This window comes from Lissotriton vulgaris, unplaced genomic scaffold (genome assembly GCF_964263255.1).
Source record: "Lissotriton vulgaris unplaced genomic scaffold, aLisVul1.2 SCAFFOLD_666, whole genome shotgun sequence".
NCBI classification, from domain to species: Eukaryota; Metazoa; Chordata; class Amphibia; order Caudata; family Salamandridae; genus Lissotriton; species Lissotriton vulgaris.
In genome coordinates this window covers 132,630-152,529 of record NW_028252215.1, presented here as the reverse complement: position 1 = coordinate 152,529, position 19,900 = coordinate 132,630, and the positions used below count along the sequence as shown (strand labels likewise).

At 42.3% G+C, this 19,900-nt stretch overlaps 1 protein-coding gene across 1 annotated transcript in view; it reads left to right on the top strand.

Moving 5' to 3' along the window:
• CHRDL1 (chordin like 1) overlaps window positions 1-19,900 on the top strand; it is a 665,455-nt gene that overhangs the window by 624,090 nt on the left and 21,465 nt on the right. Inside the window, exons 9-10 of the mRNA XM_086951036.1 lie at window positions 14,560-14,727; window positions 19,524-19,613. Of these exons, the coding sequence (XP_086807162.1) occupies window positions 14,560-14,727; window positions 19,524-19,613 (258 nt within the window). The remainder of the gene's footprint in view (window positions 1-14,559; window positions 14,728-19,523; window positions 19,614-19,900) is intronic.

Below are 19,900 nucleotides of genomic sequence, written 5' to 3'. Positions count from 1 at the left end.
TATTGAGACCTACTTTGCTACCAACACGAACACTGCCAGCTCCAGACAAATAGAGTGGGACACTTTCAAGGTCTTCATCAGGGGAGAGGCGATGGCCTCCCGAGTGGGCAGGAGGAAGGAGGTGATAGGTGCCCTATAAGAAGTGGAAGGTACACTGGCAATGCTGGAGAGCGAAGCTGCGGGCACTAACACACACTTTACTCCTCTGCAAGAGGCACACATTAAACACGCCGAGCTACTGGAAGACCTGAGGCTCCTAGATTATAAAGAATACACTATCAGACAACATACACAGGCGGATAGATCGGGCCCACTACTGGCCCGTATTATAAGAGACTCTCCGGTGAATCACCCGATCTTGGAGATACTGGACCAGGACGGTCTACTGGCCTCGTCCCAAGTGGGCATTAATGCCGCTTTCCGGAACTACTATGCCACACTATATGGTCATCACCAGTGCCTCTCCGAGGCTGCATTGGAGGACTTCAAGAGGGACCTTGAATTGCCCCAACTCACAGCCAGGCAGGCCACAGACCTGAAGCGCACTATTACAGTCGCCGAAATTAGACAGGCAATACGTGCTCTCCCGAGGAGCAAAACCCCTGGAACGGATGGCCTACCGGCTGAGTTCTACACTACATACATAGACCTCCTGGCCCCGCGTCTCCACACTGTTTATCTGGAAGCGTTGCGCACTGCCTCACTGCCCCAGTCCTCCCTCCAAGCTTTAATAACCTCCCTCTTAAAACCGGGCAAAGATGGCATGCACCTAGCTAATTACAGACCCTTATCCCTCCTCAACACCGACTGCAAGATATTGAGCAAGATATTAGCGATGCGCTTGGCGCAATACATTCCTCATCTGATACACCCCGACCAATGCGGGTTTGTGCCGGGAAGGAGCACGGCCATGAACCTTAGAAGGCTTGCTCAGCTGATGCTGCGGGACCCGGCGGAATTGGGTTCAGAAGGCTGCATCTCGTTGAACCTGAAACAGGCCTTTGATTCCCTTAGATGGGATTTCATGTTTGCTGCGCTCGCGAAATTTGGGATTCCACCCGAGTATATTGCTTGGGTCAAACTGCTCTATACCCGCCCCACGGCCCGAGTGCGTACGTCCAGATACATCTCTGGTCCTGTGGACATAGCACGGGGTACCAGACAGGGCTGCCCGCTCTCCCCACTCCTGTTCATCCTGTCCCTTGAACCACTGCTCTGTAAACTCAGAACGGCAGCTCCCCACTATGGGATCCGGAGGGGCACGACCACCCATGTGGTCTCCGCATACGCAGATGACATTATCCTATACCTCCGCGATCTCAGGGGAGACCTTGCTTCTATATCTCAGATATTCGAGGACTTCAGATTGTTATCTGGCCTCTCCATAAGCGAGTCCAAGTCCTACGGGTTCATGTTTGCAGCCCCAGGCCAGCCCGCACCCTTACCCTTCGCGCCACACACATTTCAAATGGCGGACTCTACTTTCCGCTATCTCGGGGTACAAATCTACAGGGATGCGGCCATGATGATTGATGGCAACCTCGGCCGGGCTATGAGGGCGCTCAAATCCCAAATTCAATTTTGGTTGTCATTACCCTTATCGGTGGCCGGAAGGGTGGCCATCTCTAAGATGGTGATGCTTCCCCGCCTCATCTACTATTTTACCAACTTGCCATTTCTGATTCCCGCCTCAACTTTTAAAACACTGGATACTCTCCTCACGGAACTCATATGGGGCCCAGGGCGGAGACGCATAGGCCTGGCCAAACTGCAGCTTCCTACTGGAGCCGGGGGAATGGGAGTACCAGACTTCCGGGCCTACAACTTTGCATGCCAGCTGCAATGGCTAGCCTACTGGCTAGCGGGTCGGAACCTGCACGAGGTGGACATAACAGAGGAGGACCGCTCTAGGGGGAAGATCCATGTCTTGTTGCTGCCCCGCTCAGACCTACCAAGAAATGCCCCGCCACTGCTCCGGCTTGCTATCCAATACTGGCGGAAGGCCCTAAAATACACCACCCCGGCGACATCTTATGCCCCCACGATCCCACTGCTGGGTATCCCGCTGGAGGCGGGCCCACTCACTGCACACACACTCACGCCTTGGCATGACACTGGAGTGGCGACTGTGGGGGACCTCTTTGCCGAGGGGCGAATTCTGTCCTTCGAAGACTTCAGGACTGCACACGGTGTACCCGGGGGATCGTTCCTCATGTATGCCGGCCTCCGCCATTACGTGACCAATAGGTGGGCGCACGAGGGAATGGAACCTCCCACAAACCCATTACCGACGATGCTTTATCTTATGGGGACGGGGAGCCACCTGACTAAATGGTTAACCGCTAGCATCAGGACAGGGAGGGCAGCCCCACTGTCGCTCCTCAGGGCGAAATGGGAGGGTGATGTGGGAAGACCGCTGCGAGACAAGGAGTGGGAGCGTATCCTCCAGTTCCCCAAAAAGATAGCCAGAAACCCCAAATTTAAATTCATTCAGCTCATGCTTCTACATAGGGCTTACTTAACACCACACCGCATACACGCCATGTTTCCTACTGCGGTTGACACATGCCCCCGATGCTCTGCGGATGACGCATCATTGGTACACATGCTGTGGGACTGCCCCAAGCTGGGCTACTACTGGTCCACGGTTGCCGGGTCACTCACCAGTGCAGGCGCCCTATCACGCACACTCACATTGGAATACGCACTACTGGGGTTGGGTCCCACAGCGCGCACTAGAAGTGTTGCAACACGCTTTGCTGACCTGGCTATACTCTTGGCGAAGCGGGCGATTACGATGAGGTGGAAGTCGCCCAAACCACCGGATCCTGAGTTATGGAGGGCGGAAGTGACAAGGTGGGGCAAGGCGGAAGGTGAAGCGCTGCAACGCGAGGAACACAGGGGCCTCAGAAAAACGCCGATCTCACTGGATTGGTTTGCCATATTGGGGATGTTTGAAGCGGAGGGAGATGGGGACTCTGTTGATTCGATGCCTTAGCACTGTACTGTGTCCTACGAACAGAAAACCTATGTGACGCATCTGACTGTGGTGCACTAGATGAAGACACGGGTTACCCCGTGCTGTTTATGCTGCTACTCATGACTATCTGTATTAATCTGTACTATTAGGTGGAATGGACTCACAGGTGCAACCAGGTACGATCTGACTTACACATGCATGTGCAATGAGTGTCGGGAGGGAGGGGGTTACTGTGGGTGGGGGGTGGGGTTTTGTTCCGGTTGTTCAAGGGAATGTTACCTTATTGAGTATGCCACAAAATACAAAATATACGTTGTAATTGCTGATATTATGCTTGCGAGAGCACGCCTTCTCCTAGTGCCGATGTTTACTGTTCACTCTGTAATGTTGCTCGAAACACTATGCTAATAAACAGATTTCCAAAAAAAAAAAAGGAAGTGGCAAGACCCAAGTGCAGGCAGAATATTAGTCATGCTAAAGGACTTATTTAGAGTTTGGAGACAATGTACTCTGCCAAAAACATGGCGTGATACCATGCAATCACAAAGATCCACCCACTTAATTCAGTTTTAAGCGAAGCCATCATGTTTCTGATGGCAGAGCTTATTAGGGCTCCACTAGTAGAAACTTTTAACTAATGGCGGGAGAGGTGTGACGCCGCGGCTAGGGCGACTGACTCCCGAATCTGGGGATCACGGTTCGATCTCCGGCACCCGCGGCAGATTAGCCCAGCACCATGTGACTCTGGGCAATAGCTTGCTTAATTGTACCGACGGCCCCCAACGCCTAGAGACCCTTACGAGTCATTGTGCGCTTTACAAATGTGGATTATATTAATGGCCCGTCAGATACTGGAGCATTGGTCACAATATCTCAGATGTCTACCCTATTGAGGGCAAATATTCTAAAGAAGTTTTCCATTTCAGGTCTGCCTTGCATAAACTGGCTATGCCAAACCACAAATAAGAGGAATGACTCCCAAGCCGTTGGGAATAAATTCTCAGCGTATCTGGGGTGTCATTATTTTGTTTTTCAATAACAAACCCCCACTTGATCAAGGAGCCTACACTGCAAAGCTCAGCGGTTCTGCTGACGGCACCGAGATCTTTGCCTGGCCGGTGGAGATATGTAAATTTGGTGGGCTGTACTCCCCTGACCTGGAGGAATGTAATACAGCCATCTCAACAATAAATGAGGTACTAATTCTCTCAGGACTCAGAACCTGTGTGCCATGGAAGTGCAGGATACTCACAACAAACTTGCCTCTGGGGCTTGTGGTTTAAACAAAATAGGGCAGCTAACCTCGTGTGTACCACTTGCTTTTAATATGGTGAAAAGCTTTTGCTTATGTTAAAGCCAATGCTTTGGGTTAATCAGTTACGGCAGGGGTTCTGAAGTCCTAATCCGGGGGTCCACAACTGTTCAGAAAATTAAATAATATTAACCTATTAATCAAATGTACATAAATACAGAAGCAATATTGAACATTTTAAAATGTTCTGTAAATGTGGAGGTATTTGAAAATGGAGGCTAAAACGTATATTGGTATCTTTAGATTGATTCGTGGGAGCAGTGCAAATGAATCAAACAGAATATAGTATGGTTGATAGGTGGCCTCAACTGAATTTAGAGAAGCTCCAACATTCCCATTAAAATTAGTTACTTTTATAGATTTATTTGTAAATTAAATATTTAAATTTTTTGTTGATGATTACTTGTTTCTGTATTTATGTGTATTGTTTTGCGGTTCAAATCATCAAAATTGCTTAGACCGGTGTCCTTGTATTCCAATATTAACTCAATGGTGGTCCCTGGATTCCAGTAATAATTAAGCCGACGTCCACAGAATTCAAAAGGTTATGAACCACTGAGTTAAGTTATTGTCAAAGGTTTTAACCCTTTTTTATTTAATGGTGACACAAGTCCTATCCCACTGCTGATCACCAATGTTAGAAATTGGGTTTCTGGTTGACTGGGGTGTGAGCCGTGGTCAAGCAGTAACCACAATCCTAGTCAGGGTAAGGCACCAGCAAACTCCAAATTAACATGTGCTCACCCTCCGGTTGCTTGGCACAGAGCAGTCAGGCTAAACTAACTTGAAGGCAGTGTTTAAAGTATTTGTGCAACACTTCAAACAATATAACAGTGAAAGCACCACAAAAAAAGATCCCACACCTGGTTACAAAAATAGAGCTTAAGTTAATTAACAAAACAAGACCAAAACGATAACACATTCAGTCAGAAGAGCCGTCATTATGAATACTTAAAGACTAAACTGCAAAATAGCGCCTAAAAAGTATACAGCACCAAACACTGCTCTATGGTGAGCTGAACTGGGTCAAAGTCAAAAGTTCAGGCAGACATCGAAGAAGCGCGACTCAGACACAGTCCCAGATTAGTTTAGCAGAAGGTTTATTTTGGAGCTCCATGAAGAGTCCAGATGGCAGGTAAGTTTATGAACAGGCTTTATTTTCATACAGGATGCCCCTTGGGACCTCCAGCACTTTTTCCACCACCAGCCAAGTTCCAACTGACTGTTGTTGAACTCCACCGTGTCAGCTGGAATGTAGAATCCACTTACGAGTTTCACATGCCTCACGCAAGTATAACACATCTCCTTTCATTATTATAATAAAAGTTGTTTTAAAAAATATGCAATTTAAATATGGAACAAATAAACAACAGCCTGGGAACATGTTTACAACAGTAATTCAAGTAAGAACATACCTCAACAGACTACTCAACTTCTACAACACCACCACCAGCTCTGCTCCGCCACAGTCCCCCGCATCCGAAGAACGACCGCCAGCGGCAGATCCTTCTCTGACCTCACCGCCAAGACCTGGAACACCCTCCCCACCAACCTATGGCAGACCCAAGACCTACTGGCCTTCAGAAGACTCCTCAAGACCTGGCTTTTCGATCACTAGCAGCACCCCCCCCCCCCCCCCCCCCCCTCCCACCCAGCGCCTTGAGACCCTCACGGGTATGTAGTGGGCTTTATAAGTGTCCTGATTGATTGAATCACCAAGATATCCTGGAATATGGCTAACTCGCCCTCTCCTACTTCTTGTCCTTTCTCCTGTGATGTCATCATTGCTCTCATCATCATTGGTATGCCCCCTATCTAAAGGGGTTGTATTCGTGTCCGAACTCATGGTAGATTAAGAGGTCATTTCACCATCTGACATCTTCATGGGGGCACTAACAGGGGACTGTGTTTTGCTCTTCACAGCAGCATCATTGTTCTGATCTTTTTGATACAATGCCACCATCCCGTAGTTCCACATCTCACCATTCTCTAACACTACAACATGACAAAGAGCCTGCACCACTCGGTACAGTCCTTTGAACTTTGACAATCCTCCACCACATCTACTACTCCTCAGTTTCACCCAATCGCCGCAATCAATAAGTCGAGCAAGCTTAACCTCCTGAACAGGTACCTGGTGATGTAACCTATGAACTAATTCTTTGGTCCATGCAGGAACCAACTTTGTAGCTGGTGTCTTCCCATGCATCAATTCAAAGGGTATCTTTCCTGTTCCTCCGTGTACACGTGCAATACGCCCATACAATGTCAGAGACTAACATGCCAACATTTCTTCCACTGACTAGTGCCATTTGTATGGCCCTTTGACTATGCAGTTCACCCTCTCTGCTATGCCATTCCCTTGAGGATTGCAAAGAGAGGTTCAGTTGTCTTTTAGTCCAGAAGCCTCCAGAAACGCATGCATCACTTAAGAATTGAGTTGTGTGCCATTATCTGTAATGATCACAGATGGCACACCTTCTTCATAAAAATCTCTTTCAACGCACCTACAGTCGCATTGGTGGTTACCTCCTGCATGAACATTACAATTAAGGAACTTGATGTGCACATCCACAACTACCAAGGCAAGTCTATAATCTGCCTTCAACTCATTCGTGGGACCGATGAAATCCATGCAGATGGAATGCTACGGCGCCCCTGGGTCTACTATGTGCCCTACATCACCTTGCGCTCCTACTTTAAAAATGTTTTGCTTTCCTTGCACATACCGCACTTCTCCACCCATTTATCTACTTCCACATCCATAACGGGCCACCACCAATCCACACGCAATCATTTCTTTTTTCTGGTTTGTCCTAAATGTCCCTCGTGAGCTATTTCAATAGGTTTACTCCTCAATTCTATGGGAGGAACAAAATGTTCACCTCTCATTAATACTGCATCACCAAACACTGACAACTCATCCAGGAGTTTTAAGTATGGGGTTACTCCATGAGGCACAATACTCTCTCCTCTGCTTCCTCGCAACACCAAATTCCTCACCTCCTGCAGGGTAAGATCTAATTCCATCTCTTTAATCTATTTACTCTTTGTGATGGCATTGGCACCAACAACACTCAGTACATCCTGGACTGCAGCCACAGCACCTTCACTTTCCTAGGCCTCTACGGAAGGCCCATACACTTTTTGCCACTACTGAGACAGCCGGCTTGAACGTTCCTCCACCCCTGAATGTGCTCCACATTCTAAAAATATTCTTGTAATTGAGAAGCCAACCTGGCGGAACATTTACTTGTCCCCCCCCAGCAATATTACTTTCAACAGAGCTTTATGATATGATCTTAACACAAACTTTGTACCCCAAAGAAAAGTTCTAAAATATTCACAAGCCCATGCAGCTGCCCAAGTCCCTTGCTTGATTACAGAATAGTTCCTCTCAGAACTAGTAAAAGTTCTGGTTCTCTCATGACCTCCATGCATTTGTGCCAGCACTGCACCCAATCCAGGGGCACTGGCGTCTACTGTTAGAATAGACTTCAATTTAATGTTGAAAGGTGTGAGAATATCCGCTTCACAAACTTCCTTCTTGATGGTGTCAAAGCAAGATTGCTGACTCTTTCCCCACACAAATGTAGTTCCTTTCTTTAGGAGTACTAATAAAGTTTCCATCTTTTCAGAAAACCTCTGTACAAAGTTTGAATATTATTCAATGAGACCTAAAAACGATCTCAACTGGTCTTTGTCACTAGGTATGGGAGCTAACTTGATGGCATCTAGCAAATTCTACTTAGGTCTAAATCCTGCCGCAGATATGTCATAACCCAACTATTACACACAGTCAACTAAGAATTTATACTTTTCACGGCTAAGCAACAACGCTGCCTCTTTTATCGTATGCAAAGCCTGTCTCAAAACTAAATTATGTTGTTCAACAGTACTTCCAAACACAAGAATGTTATCTTGGAAATAAATTATATTGAACAAGTCCCAACAGTTCACTCATCATACGTTGAAAGACACTTGCAGCAGAACACAGTCCAAAAGGCCTCCTGGTGCACCTTGGTGATGAATGCAGCGAGTGGTATAGACTAATTATGCATTTTCAAGTCCAATTTGGAGAAATGCTTCCCTCCTCTCAAAGACAAGATCAGTTCACTTATGTTTGGTAAAGGATATGTGTCCATCACCACATTTTAATTGAGTGACCTCAAGTCAATGCAAAACCTAAGTTTACCATCCGTTTTTTCAGTAATTACTGCCAGAGAAACCCACATTGAGCTTTCAATAGGTTCTGTCACCCAGATGATACCATATCTTTCAGAAGATCCCTAACAGCTTCTCGGGCCACCAGAGGAATTCTACAGACCTTGTGTTGCACAGGTTCAGCATCAGGTCTCAGTGTGATCTTGTGCACGTACCCTTCCAGGCATCCCAACTCCTCCTGAAAGACTTCCTTTGCTTATTCTAGTATGTTCCTCAACCCAAACTCTTCAACAACCATCACTTGAATGGCAGCTCTGGGATTCACCACAATACACAGGTCATATTGATGCATCCATCCTAAAATGGGTGGACCATCGATCGCCACATAGACTTTTCCTCGAGTCATCCTCCCACCGAACTCTATAGTGGCTTCCATGTAACCTAAAATGTTTATGAGATCCTTTTGGTACGGATTGATATCCTTCGGAGCTAGGTCTCCTCCAGACCTTTGCTTGTCAAATTCTACTTTGGGAATGATGGTGTACATAGATCCTGAGTCTACCATTAATTGAATCATCATCCAATAAACCAGAAAATTCCCCTTGGGTCTGTTTTAGCTTTCTTGCTCCTCACCCAATTCTCCTACACTTGAAATCCTGTCTTTTTGTTCCACTAGAGCATTGTTATCTTCCACCATGGCTATTCTTGGTCTTCCTACCTGTTTGCATACTGCAGCAAAATGCCCTTTACGACAACATTTCCTACAGATTTTATCTAAGGCACACATTTACGATAATCAGCAGTGTGGAATGCACTACCGCACCAATAACATGATTTAGACAATTGTTTAGACCTTGACTGAAAAAGGTTTGGTTTAAGTACAGCAACCGAATCCAAGTCATCACCGAAGACTGTTGAGACATCTCCACTCGCACTCTCCTTTTTGGCCAACTCTCACATACAGTGCTGAGATTGCTCCACTGCTTTGACAATGTCTATTGCATCTTTGTGGAAAGGATTTTTGGCTGCCCATAACCGCTCTCGTTTTTTTTTTTTGCACCTACGCTAGACAAACTGGTTACGAACTAATTCATCTTTCATGGCTCCAAACTTGCACTTCAGTGAGAGTTCCCTCAGTTTGGAGAAAAAGCCATCTAGCGATAGATCATCTGCTCGCTGTTGGGTGTAAAACTTATTATGGTTCATGACTAAATTTATGTTACTTAGCAGACCTCAGTTCTGGTCTTTTCTTTGCTTCTACAAAAACATCTTCAATCGGGTCACCATTTGGTTGAGTAGCAAGTGGTAAATACTAACATATAAGTTGGCCCTCTTTTCTCAAGGTATTTAGAAGTAAGGCTTTCTTCCTAGATGCACTAAATCTTACCCCATCGAAGGCTTCCAGGTACGTTCCAAACAAAGTTAGCCAGTATTGCCAAGCAATGGGAAGGGAACCTGGTGAGGACAAGAGTATTTGGGGGATACAATGGCACCATGTGATCACATGACTAAAAGAAATAATTAATTGATGGTAGTGTGCAAATCAGTGATGAAGAAGTAATTTGCAAAGTGAGTGTGCAAATCACTGATTAAAATATGAAGGCGTGTAGTGTTGAGTAGGTTGAAGCAAGTATATGATTACTTTTATGATGTGAGTTCAAATTACAGTTTGCTAGTCACGAATGTCTGACATAATATCGACAGACAAAATATCGAAATGCAAAAATATCGGAGCAAAAATATCGACAGCAAAAATATCGGAATCCTATCTTCATTAAGGTAAGTACAAAAATATCGAAAAAATAATATCGTAGTACAAAAATATCGGAATCAAAAATATCGTTTTTTTAAATGTATTAATAATAATGTAAAAATAATTTTAAAATACATATAATTTTACGAATATTAAATAAAAATATTAAAACAAAATTAAAACTAATACATATACATTTAAAATAAATAAAACACTTAATAATTTAATGTAATTTTAATTTTTTTCATGTAATTTATTTGATTTAATGTAATATTTTTTTGTTTTTACCCTGTACGCCTGTACCCCAAAAACCCAAAACTGACCCTGAACCCTAAAAATATCCCTGTACCCCAAAAACCCAAAACTGACCCTGAAACCTAAAAATACCCCTTTACCCAAAAACTGAAAACTGACCCTTATCCCTAAAAATACCCCTTTACCCAAAAACTGAAAACTGACCCTGAACCCTAAAAATACCCCTTTACCCAAAAACTGAAAACTGACCCAGAACCCTAAAAATACCCCTTTACCCATGAACTGAAAACTGACCCAGAACCCTAAAAATACCCCTTTACCCAAAAACTGAAAACTGACCCAGAACCCTAAAAATACCCCTTTACCCATGAACTGAAAACTGACCCTGAACCCTAAAAATACCCCTTTACCCAAAAACTGAAAACTGACCCAGAACCCTAAAAATACCCCTTTACCCAAAAACTGAAAACTGACCCTGAACCCTAAAAATACTCCTTTACCCAAAATGAATTAATATTATTTAATTACCAATTCATTATTAATTAACAATAAAGTAAATATATTAGCACATTTGCTGTAATTAATTTAATTTAATAATTAATATTATTTTTCCCAATTAATTAATTAAGAATAACAATAAATTATATATAAAAAATTACTATAATTAATGTAAGTAAATAATTAATATTAAATAATTACCAAGTAATTAATAATTATAAATATGTACAAAATTACATTAATTCATTAACTAATTAATTGAAATTAATTACCAATTAATTATTAATTAAAATATGTACAAACATATATCAATTAATTAATTATTATTAAATTACTTCCCACCCTATTCCCCCATAAACCCATAACCCGCTACAGAACATATTTATCAATTAATCAATTAATTAAAAATAATTAAACATTATTTCTCAATTAATTAATTAATAATTCCTACTAATTAATAATTAATTTAACATAATTAAATTACTTCCCACCCTATTCCCCTATAAACCCACAACCCGCTACAGTAGTAAAAGACAATATTTAATTAAATTACATTAAAAATAAATAATAAAACATAATAAATACAATATAATATACACTAAATTTATTTAAAAATTGATATAAGTAACATCGAAGTTATTAATTTCGATATTATTGACATCGATATTTACAACTTCGATATTACTGATATCATACTAATATCGCTATTAAGACTGTTGATATTACTTACCTTCGATATTTTGTCCCATCGATATTTAAACTTCGATATTTTTGTATATCGATATTTAAAAATCGATATTTTGTCTGTGTACCGCTAGTCACAGAGGAGTAATTGCCAACTTGCGTAACAGTTATCTTCAAAAGCTGTATAAAGTTGTAGTCTGGGTCTTGAAACGGGTGTGTGAGTCATGGAAAAGTGATCAGCTGAGTAAGTGTTGTGATCACTGAAGAATCGCTTGCCATGCAGTGTTAATTAGGGTATGCCGACTTAAAATGTCTGAGGGCTGTAATAATGCAACTCCTGAGGTTCGGAGTGTATTAAAAATAGTCTGCACGTCGGGCTGTTGAGCCTGATCTTTGACGGTAGTTGGGGTTGTAATTAGGCCTGTGCGGTGAACTTAGTTCCGTTGGCAGAGTTTGCAAAGTTTTCTGCTCTCTGAGAAGCTCGCAGAGTGCAGAAAACTCCGCTTTGCGATGTGCAGCAAAGTTTTTTCCCCGCTCGCAATCGCCAACAGTAGGTTCGTAAGCTGCAGCTCGGGTAGAAATTCTACCCAAGCTGCAGGAATACCAGTACAATACAGGAGGGATGGCTGAGTGGGGAATTGCGCTGAGTTGTGACAAAATCTATGGTTACAATAAAGTAAGCTCCAAGAATAAGGTGATGGCCATCCACCATCAACCAAAGGTAAAGAAAAATCAATACCTAATGTAATCAAAAACAGAATATATCCTGAGCTAATATCAATAATCAAACAAGTTCTTAAATACCATGTCCGAGAATTATCAGGTCACTTGGGTTCTTGTGTGACTGTGAAGACTCACCAGATTCGTGATCTACTTTTTCAAGAGTTTCCTGATTCTATAATCGTGATAATACGCTACATAGAGGTTGATAAGATTTCCTCTCTCAGCTGCAGCTCGGGTAGAAATTCTACCCAAGCTGCAGGAATACCAGTACAATACAGGAGGGATGGCTGAGTGGGGAAGTGCTCTGAGTTGTGACAAAATCTATGGTTACAATAAAGTAAGCTCCAAGGATAAGGTGAAGGCCATCCACCATCAACCAAAGGTAAAGAAAAATCAATACCTAATGTAATCAAAAACAGAATATATCCTGAGCTAATAACAATAATCAAACAAGTTCTTAAATACCACGTCCGAGAATTATCAGGTCACTTGGGGTTCTTGAGTGACTGTGAATACTCACCAGATTCGTGATCTACTTTTTCAAGAGTTTCCTGATTCTATAATCGTGATAATACGCTACATAGAAGTTGATATAAGATTTCCTCTCTCAACGATTACTTGTTAGTCTAGCAATAGCCCTGAAGAAGTCTGTGGTCGATACGACTAAGACGAAACACGTGTTGGCGGCTAGATTTGCTACGAAGAACGACATCATAATAAATGATGAGACGAAGACCACCTTGATTGTGATTTATTTAAGAACTTGTTTGATTATTGTTATTAGCTCAGGATATATTCTGTTTTTGATTGCAGGAATACCAGCACAAACTACAGTTTGCACTGCGCACCACCACTCGTGGAACTTCACAGAGTGTTTTTTGTAACTTCGCCAAGTTCTGCGTAGCAAATCTCAGCGAGCTACGCCCTGGCCTTGTTGTAATGGAGTTTTAATGCATCAAACTGAGAGCTCCCAATTTGCATGCGGTTAGGTCCACCGCTGCCCCCAAAATGCCCAAATCTTGCGCCAGTAAACAAAGTCCTCCCTGCAGTGATTCTCAGTCAGATATTTCCTTTCCGTACCAGGGCAAAAGCCCAGGATGACTGCATGCCATGCTCGCAACCATCACCTGGTCTTTGAGTCCCAGGCTATATGTTTCATTCCAGAAAAAAAATCCATCATTGTTCTTTGGACAATTGAACAAGCAAGACGGCTGCACCCTTGAGCCAGCCGAATGGTTTTGCTGTGTGACTTCAGAAGGAAGGGACTGGCGGATGTTCCTGCTGCCTTCTCTCATTGGCTGGCATTGACATGGGCCAGCCATTGAGAGTAGGCCCTTCCCTAACTCATCATAGAGTGGGATAATGTCAGTGAGAGTTGCTGACCATATCCCACTACGTAACCCACTATGTAACATGGCATAACTGATTGACAGGCTGCCTGAGGCACTTCAGGGCTTAAACGTGATGTGCTCAGGTCTGAGTCTATTAGTGATGCCCCCCCTTATGATGAGCGGGAGGCTCTCTCAAGACTTTGTCAGGCTGATGAGATAACATCCTTAGTGCTGTGAAATCTTCAGTCTAGCAAAGCTTGGCTCAGACTGCCAGGTGTATGCGTATCAGCACTTTAGCACATGTAAATTGCTTGGCTGCCTGAACCAAACATGATGAGTTTCTGTCAGGCTAACATTTAGTCAGCCTGCTACACACTCATCATGCAGGGAAAACAGAGGAGGGGAAGATCGCTCCGCCCTTAATTATAGGCCATGTTGGTTCAAATGAATTTTTGGAAATTCCATAATTTTATGTGCCACACATGCGAATCGACATTGGTGGACTGTAGATTGTTTGTATGCATTAGAGTCTTTCAAACAGAAATATGCTTATCAAAAGGACATTGTAAATGTTAACAAAATCAATGGCACTGTTACCCTTTGGATGCAGAAGTTCTTACTTATAGAAATTAAACATCATAAGATTTTGGAAATGTACAATATTATCACTGAGTATTTCGTTTGGTTTTTAGAACTTTTTAGAATGTTATATTTGGATTTTCTTTCATATGAGGTTCTTTTATGGCCACGAAAAATACTTATTTATCCTAAGCCTTGTTATTTGGTATTTGAATGAAGGTCTACTAGCTGATGTATGTGTTATTTATTGTTGTGTTGACTAACATTGCTTTCATTATAGAGGAAATGCCTGGTCAAAATATTGGAAGCAAAGATTTATTCTGCGGTGAAGAAACACTCCCTGTGTATGAATCTATCCTCCTGGAAGAAGGAGACATGGTCAGAAAAATAGCTGTGGAGACACAGAGGCCACCACAAATTGAAATTCATGTGTGGAAAATACTGAAAGGTATTTATATAATGTGTGGTGTTATTATTATGTGTGTGTGGAGAGGAACCTGTTTTTTAACTTGCACTGAAAGTCCACTCCTCTCCTAATTGCCAACACAAATCACTCCAATATCTTTCTGCTCCTTTTTATACGACCATGGCAAAGACATTACATAGCTCTCTTGCTACTTATTGTAGAAACTCAAGCAATCTGTCACTAACTGAAGGTGAATATGCAATTGTTTCATATAAGAACACGTTTCAGTGCAAAACGACCTTAATAACTTCAGTCCTATCTGAGAATTACCCATACTAGCTAATTTTCTTGAAAGGTATGTGGACTGCCAGTTTAACCCGCTCATCAGCATCAGCGATATCTTTGATAATCTACAATCAGGACCTAGTTCAGAATGAACCACAGAGACAGCCATGTTGTAAAGTGTTGATGATACTTTGCACATTCTTGACAAAGCAGATAGTTACCTGCAGATCTTCTTGGCCTACAGTGTATGAGAAGGTCAGCCACAGCATTTTAATTGTAATCCTCCTTACATGAGTTTACATGCCAACATCTACAGTTGGTTTGCCTCTTACTTTACCAAACATTCACAAAATATAAAAATAGGCAATTCTCATTCACACTAGGGGCCAGATTGATAAACGTTTTGCATATCCCATGGCTTGGTAAACCTGGAGTAACGCAAAGAAGCTCAAGTTGCTGCCTTGCATCACTCTGCCCCAGGGAGACATTCCATGGGTGGAGCGTGGGTGTTTCCATGCATCATCTATGGATTTGGAAGCATTCCTAGATTTGCCATGAGTGGTAGCATCCCTTCCTGCACAAAAACCATCCTGCCTGCAATGCAGGCACCCTGGCACCATGACCCAAGGGTGCCTGCATTGGCGCTAGCAGGCAAAAGTATGCCAGAGCAAGGATTGGACAGGAATGTGCCATATAATGTTGAATATGGTGCATTCCTCCTCTCTCCCTTTCACGCAGCACAGCAAGGTGTTTTGCCGCATTGTGTTGAGTGAAATATTGATATATCACACAACTTCTACAATGTTCTACCTTATGGTACCTCCCCAAGGCTCCATTCTTTCTGCTCTCTCTTCAACTTTCACCTTGCCCCAACTTTGGCATTTTACACCAGCAACATGCCGATGATGCTCAACTTTATCAAATTATCTCTTCCCTAGTGCTAAGTCAGACCCTCAGAAAGTTTGGCATACATAAATGCTTAAATAAAATGATACTCTGTAACCTAAACCTAATTTGTGGGAGAATGCCGTTTCTACTTTACCCCTACACAGCAGTCTTTGCTTGATTCCCTGAATACCTTTGTTTCACTCTTAACAAACAGATAATTAAGATGGCTAAAATATACAGTGTTAAAAACCCTCATCCCAGGACAGTAACCCAAAAAGGTAGTATGCCATTGGTTCTGTACATACTTGACTATGTAATCTCCTTTCTCACTATGACTCAATCCTCACTTGCAGCTAGGATAGCTTCAGACTCGAGCCGAGAAAAATAAGTGAACGAAAGTTTAAGCTAGACAGATGACCTTCTTCATCGTCTCACCAAGGATCTGGATCAACATCACTATTTGACTAAAGATTGCATAGATCCTTCTTAGATTTATGAAAGAGATAAACCTCTAAAAAAGAATACTACTTGATTGATTGATTGATTGAAAAAGCTTTATTCGAGTTATACACTCATAAAAGCACAAACATGGAATTAAAAATTCATACATTTCAAAAAACATTACATACATTTTAAAACACATTACAATTAAAATTCATATTTCATATAGATAAAATGCATTTTAGTAATTTGTGGAAGCTTTCTCGAAATTTTTTTTTTTTAAAGTTTAGTACATGTTAAGAGGTAGAGCCCTCCGCCTAATAGACCATGTCCACCCCAAGTATTTTGCTGTTCCTACTACAATGGGCATTTCAGTGGAGGTGCAGATGATTCTCAACCCCTCTATACCACTTAGTACCCCAAGATTTCTACAAACAGGTGCCAGCCATAATTTCCTTGGGTTTGCATAGGCCTCGCACAAAAATAAAAAGTGAGTAATACTTTCATTGGGGGCTCCACATACCGGGCAACACGAGCTATTGCTGCTCCTACAACTACACGTCAATGACCTCAGGGGGAGAGAACCTGCCCTTAACTGGAAGAATAATTTCCTATCTAACGGAACAGTTATAGTGCCCCAATATTGTTCCAGTGCAGGTCTCGTTTTAATTTCCATAAATCTACCCCCCATTGTTTCTGCATGTGTACTCCTCCAGAGCTTATGTTCTATATGGTCCCAATATATGGCCTTAATAGTGTTTTTACTTGGGAATACTTCCCCAAGAGGATTTTCCCAGAGATTAGAGAGACCGAGCTCAGCAAGAACATCCCTGAGCATCTTCAACCATGTAATTTTATGAAATACATCCGATTTAACTAGGGCTAGAAACCCATCAGCATAGTGTCTGATCTCTGGGGTCGTCCAAAGCCGTCTCCAATAAAGGATAGGCCTTAGTCGGGCACGGTCACTAACCAATCTCCTTCCTAAATCCAGGCCAAGTGGTATTAGTGGGGTACTCTGGGGGAGACTTGTTATTCCTCTTAGGAACCTATTCTCAGATGTTTGTAGGGTGTGGAGCCCTCAAAACCCCATGCTTCAGCCCCATACAGGGCTGCACCCAAGGCTTTAGCATCGTAGACCATGAGGACCGGTTTTATAGGCCTAGTTTTCGATTTTACTTGTTCTACCCGGAGCGCCCCTGAAATCTGCTGGTGTTTCAGTACCACCTTCTCAATGTGTCGCGACCAACCTGGCTTACTCAATATCTCTACCCCTAGGTAAGTGAGGTGGTACAATAAATAGCCACTTTCCCTCAGAACCCACACATGTGACTAGAGTCCTTTGCTGACTCTATCTCTGACCTACGTAGACCCTGCAAAGCCCTCTCCTGCTAGTTGGCCTAGTTTCTACTATACAAATACCGCATATTTGGCTTCCTCCCCTCTTACTCGTTGACTTTAACCATGTACAATGCTCTGGTGCCTTTTGGCTAGGTTTGCGCTATAGAAATACCACATACATACTTCTACACCTACATATTTAAACATGTGATGACAGTTTCCTTTTTGGAATTCATGTATTCCTAGAACGTACCATGGTGTGGTATGTGTATGCACATATTTCTGCTTTCTGGCTAAAACGTCTCTTCCATCAGAAGTTCGATATATCTAATGTGCCTTTCATCCTTACTTTGAAGTAGATGGCATCACAGTGCAATATTTAGAGTTTCGCAGATGAGATAAACTATCACAAATGTAACGGATGCACCATCCAGTGCATTACAAATGCCACAGGCATTGAAAGGAGATCTGTCATGGTTGTGATGAAATATACCATCACCAAAATCTAAATAAGCCCCAAAGTCATTAATCAAGACTGAAAGATGTATTACTTTCTTAGCTCACATACAATAGGCTTGCTGATTTTAGCACCTGGATAACCTCTCGAGTGATTAGCACACTATAGCAATCGAAACATAACATAACATTCTCAAAATGGTTTGGTAGTAGATATTTACCCAGCCAAGTTAGCAATTCTATACCTCCGACTTTACGTTCTGGATTTAATACAGGTACTTGTACCTGGTTAATCCTGATCAGAAGGGTCCCAGATTGCTATACTAGAACAGCCTCATTATACCTGCAGAATGGTCCTAATACCGGCTGCATGCAAAAGCACATGGAGCACCTGGGAACAGGGCTAGACTAGCCGTAGGGGGCAACAGGCATTTCCCTGGTGGGCCAGAAGGGTGAGGGCCAGTTTTGGACCCACGGGGCCGGTTTCTTTACAGTGCTGCAAAATTGGCCGCCTGTAACAAAAGCGGGAGTGGTGCTTCCCACTCCCACTTGCAACCCCCGCCCCTTGGGGGGCGGTCAAGCGTGTTTGTCTGGCCTGGTTTCAGTTTCCAGTCTGTCCGTGCCTGGGACAAGTGCCATGTGCATCAGGGTTATTTTCCACACAGTCTTTATGATTACATTTCTGTTACTCCATTAGATTTGTAAAAAGAATGTGGAATTTGGAGTGTCCAAATTTAGGAATAGGTTTGCTAATATATTCCAGATCTAGGCTTATCTGCATTGTAGTCCTTTACTATTAGTTTAGAACTTGAAAATATTATGTAATGCATCATTATCCATCCAAACTAAATCTGGCCCAGTAGTAAAGAATATTATCTAACATGATCTGGTGGTATTGTCTGATAATAACATCGCATCATGTTAGAACCTGCAATAAACAGATATACTGCAAAAAATAAAACCTCTATTCCGTGTGACAATGTGCCCGAATAGTGCCTGAATATTGTGGGGTAATCTAAATAATTTGATATATGTAAATTCAATAAAAGCGACATTTGAACATAATGCATGCAGATATAGTAACATAAACAATGTGAATAAACCAACATCAGAGTAACTGTTTTGCATTTAAGTGAATAAGTCTGAAAGGGTCTTACATAAGGGACAACAAGTATTGTCTTGTCTACATGCTGTATGTCTGCTTGTTCTGTATTTCACTGTGGGATACTCCTCTTTAGGGTTTCAGCTGTGATGTGATCTCTCCACTTTCTAGAACAAGGAATAGATCTTCATAGTTACAGTATATAAATGGATAGTACGTGGTTTGCTTAAAATTATGGATATTGTATCTCAGTCTGGGAAAATGAATGATTAAATGTCACTGTTTATAGTATAATTATATAGTCCTGTGTTATCCTTTATCCTAGGTGTTTTAAACCAATTTTACATTGAAAAAATATCAAAAAGGGAATTTGAAGAGCGTCAGGAATTCAAACAGATAACAAGAACAACGCCAGGTAATTGTCCCCATGCTTCTTTTTTAGACCCTTACCAACTTATACTAATATACATTCTATATTATCAGGATGTACTATACTGTGAGACTTTAATCAGAAAATTGATATTTTATCTTAGAAACTCCTTTTTCTTCACCAGCATTAGAATTCACATAGAAAAATATTTCTTGAAGAAGTAAGAGTTTATTGATTAAAATATAAATCTTCTGAAAAAATAGGGTTATGTGAAGGCTCCATACATGTATGTATACGTGTGTGTGTGTGTGTGTGTGTGTGTGTGTGTGTGT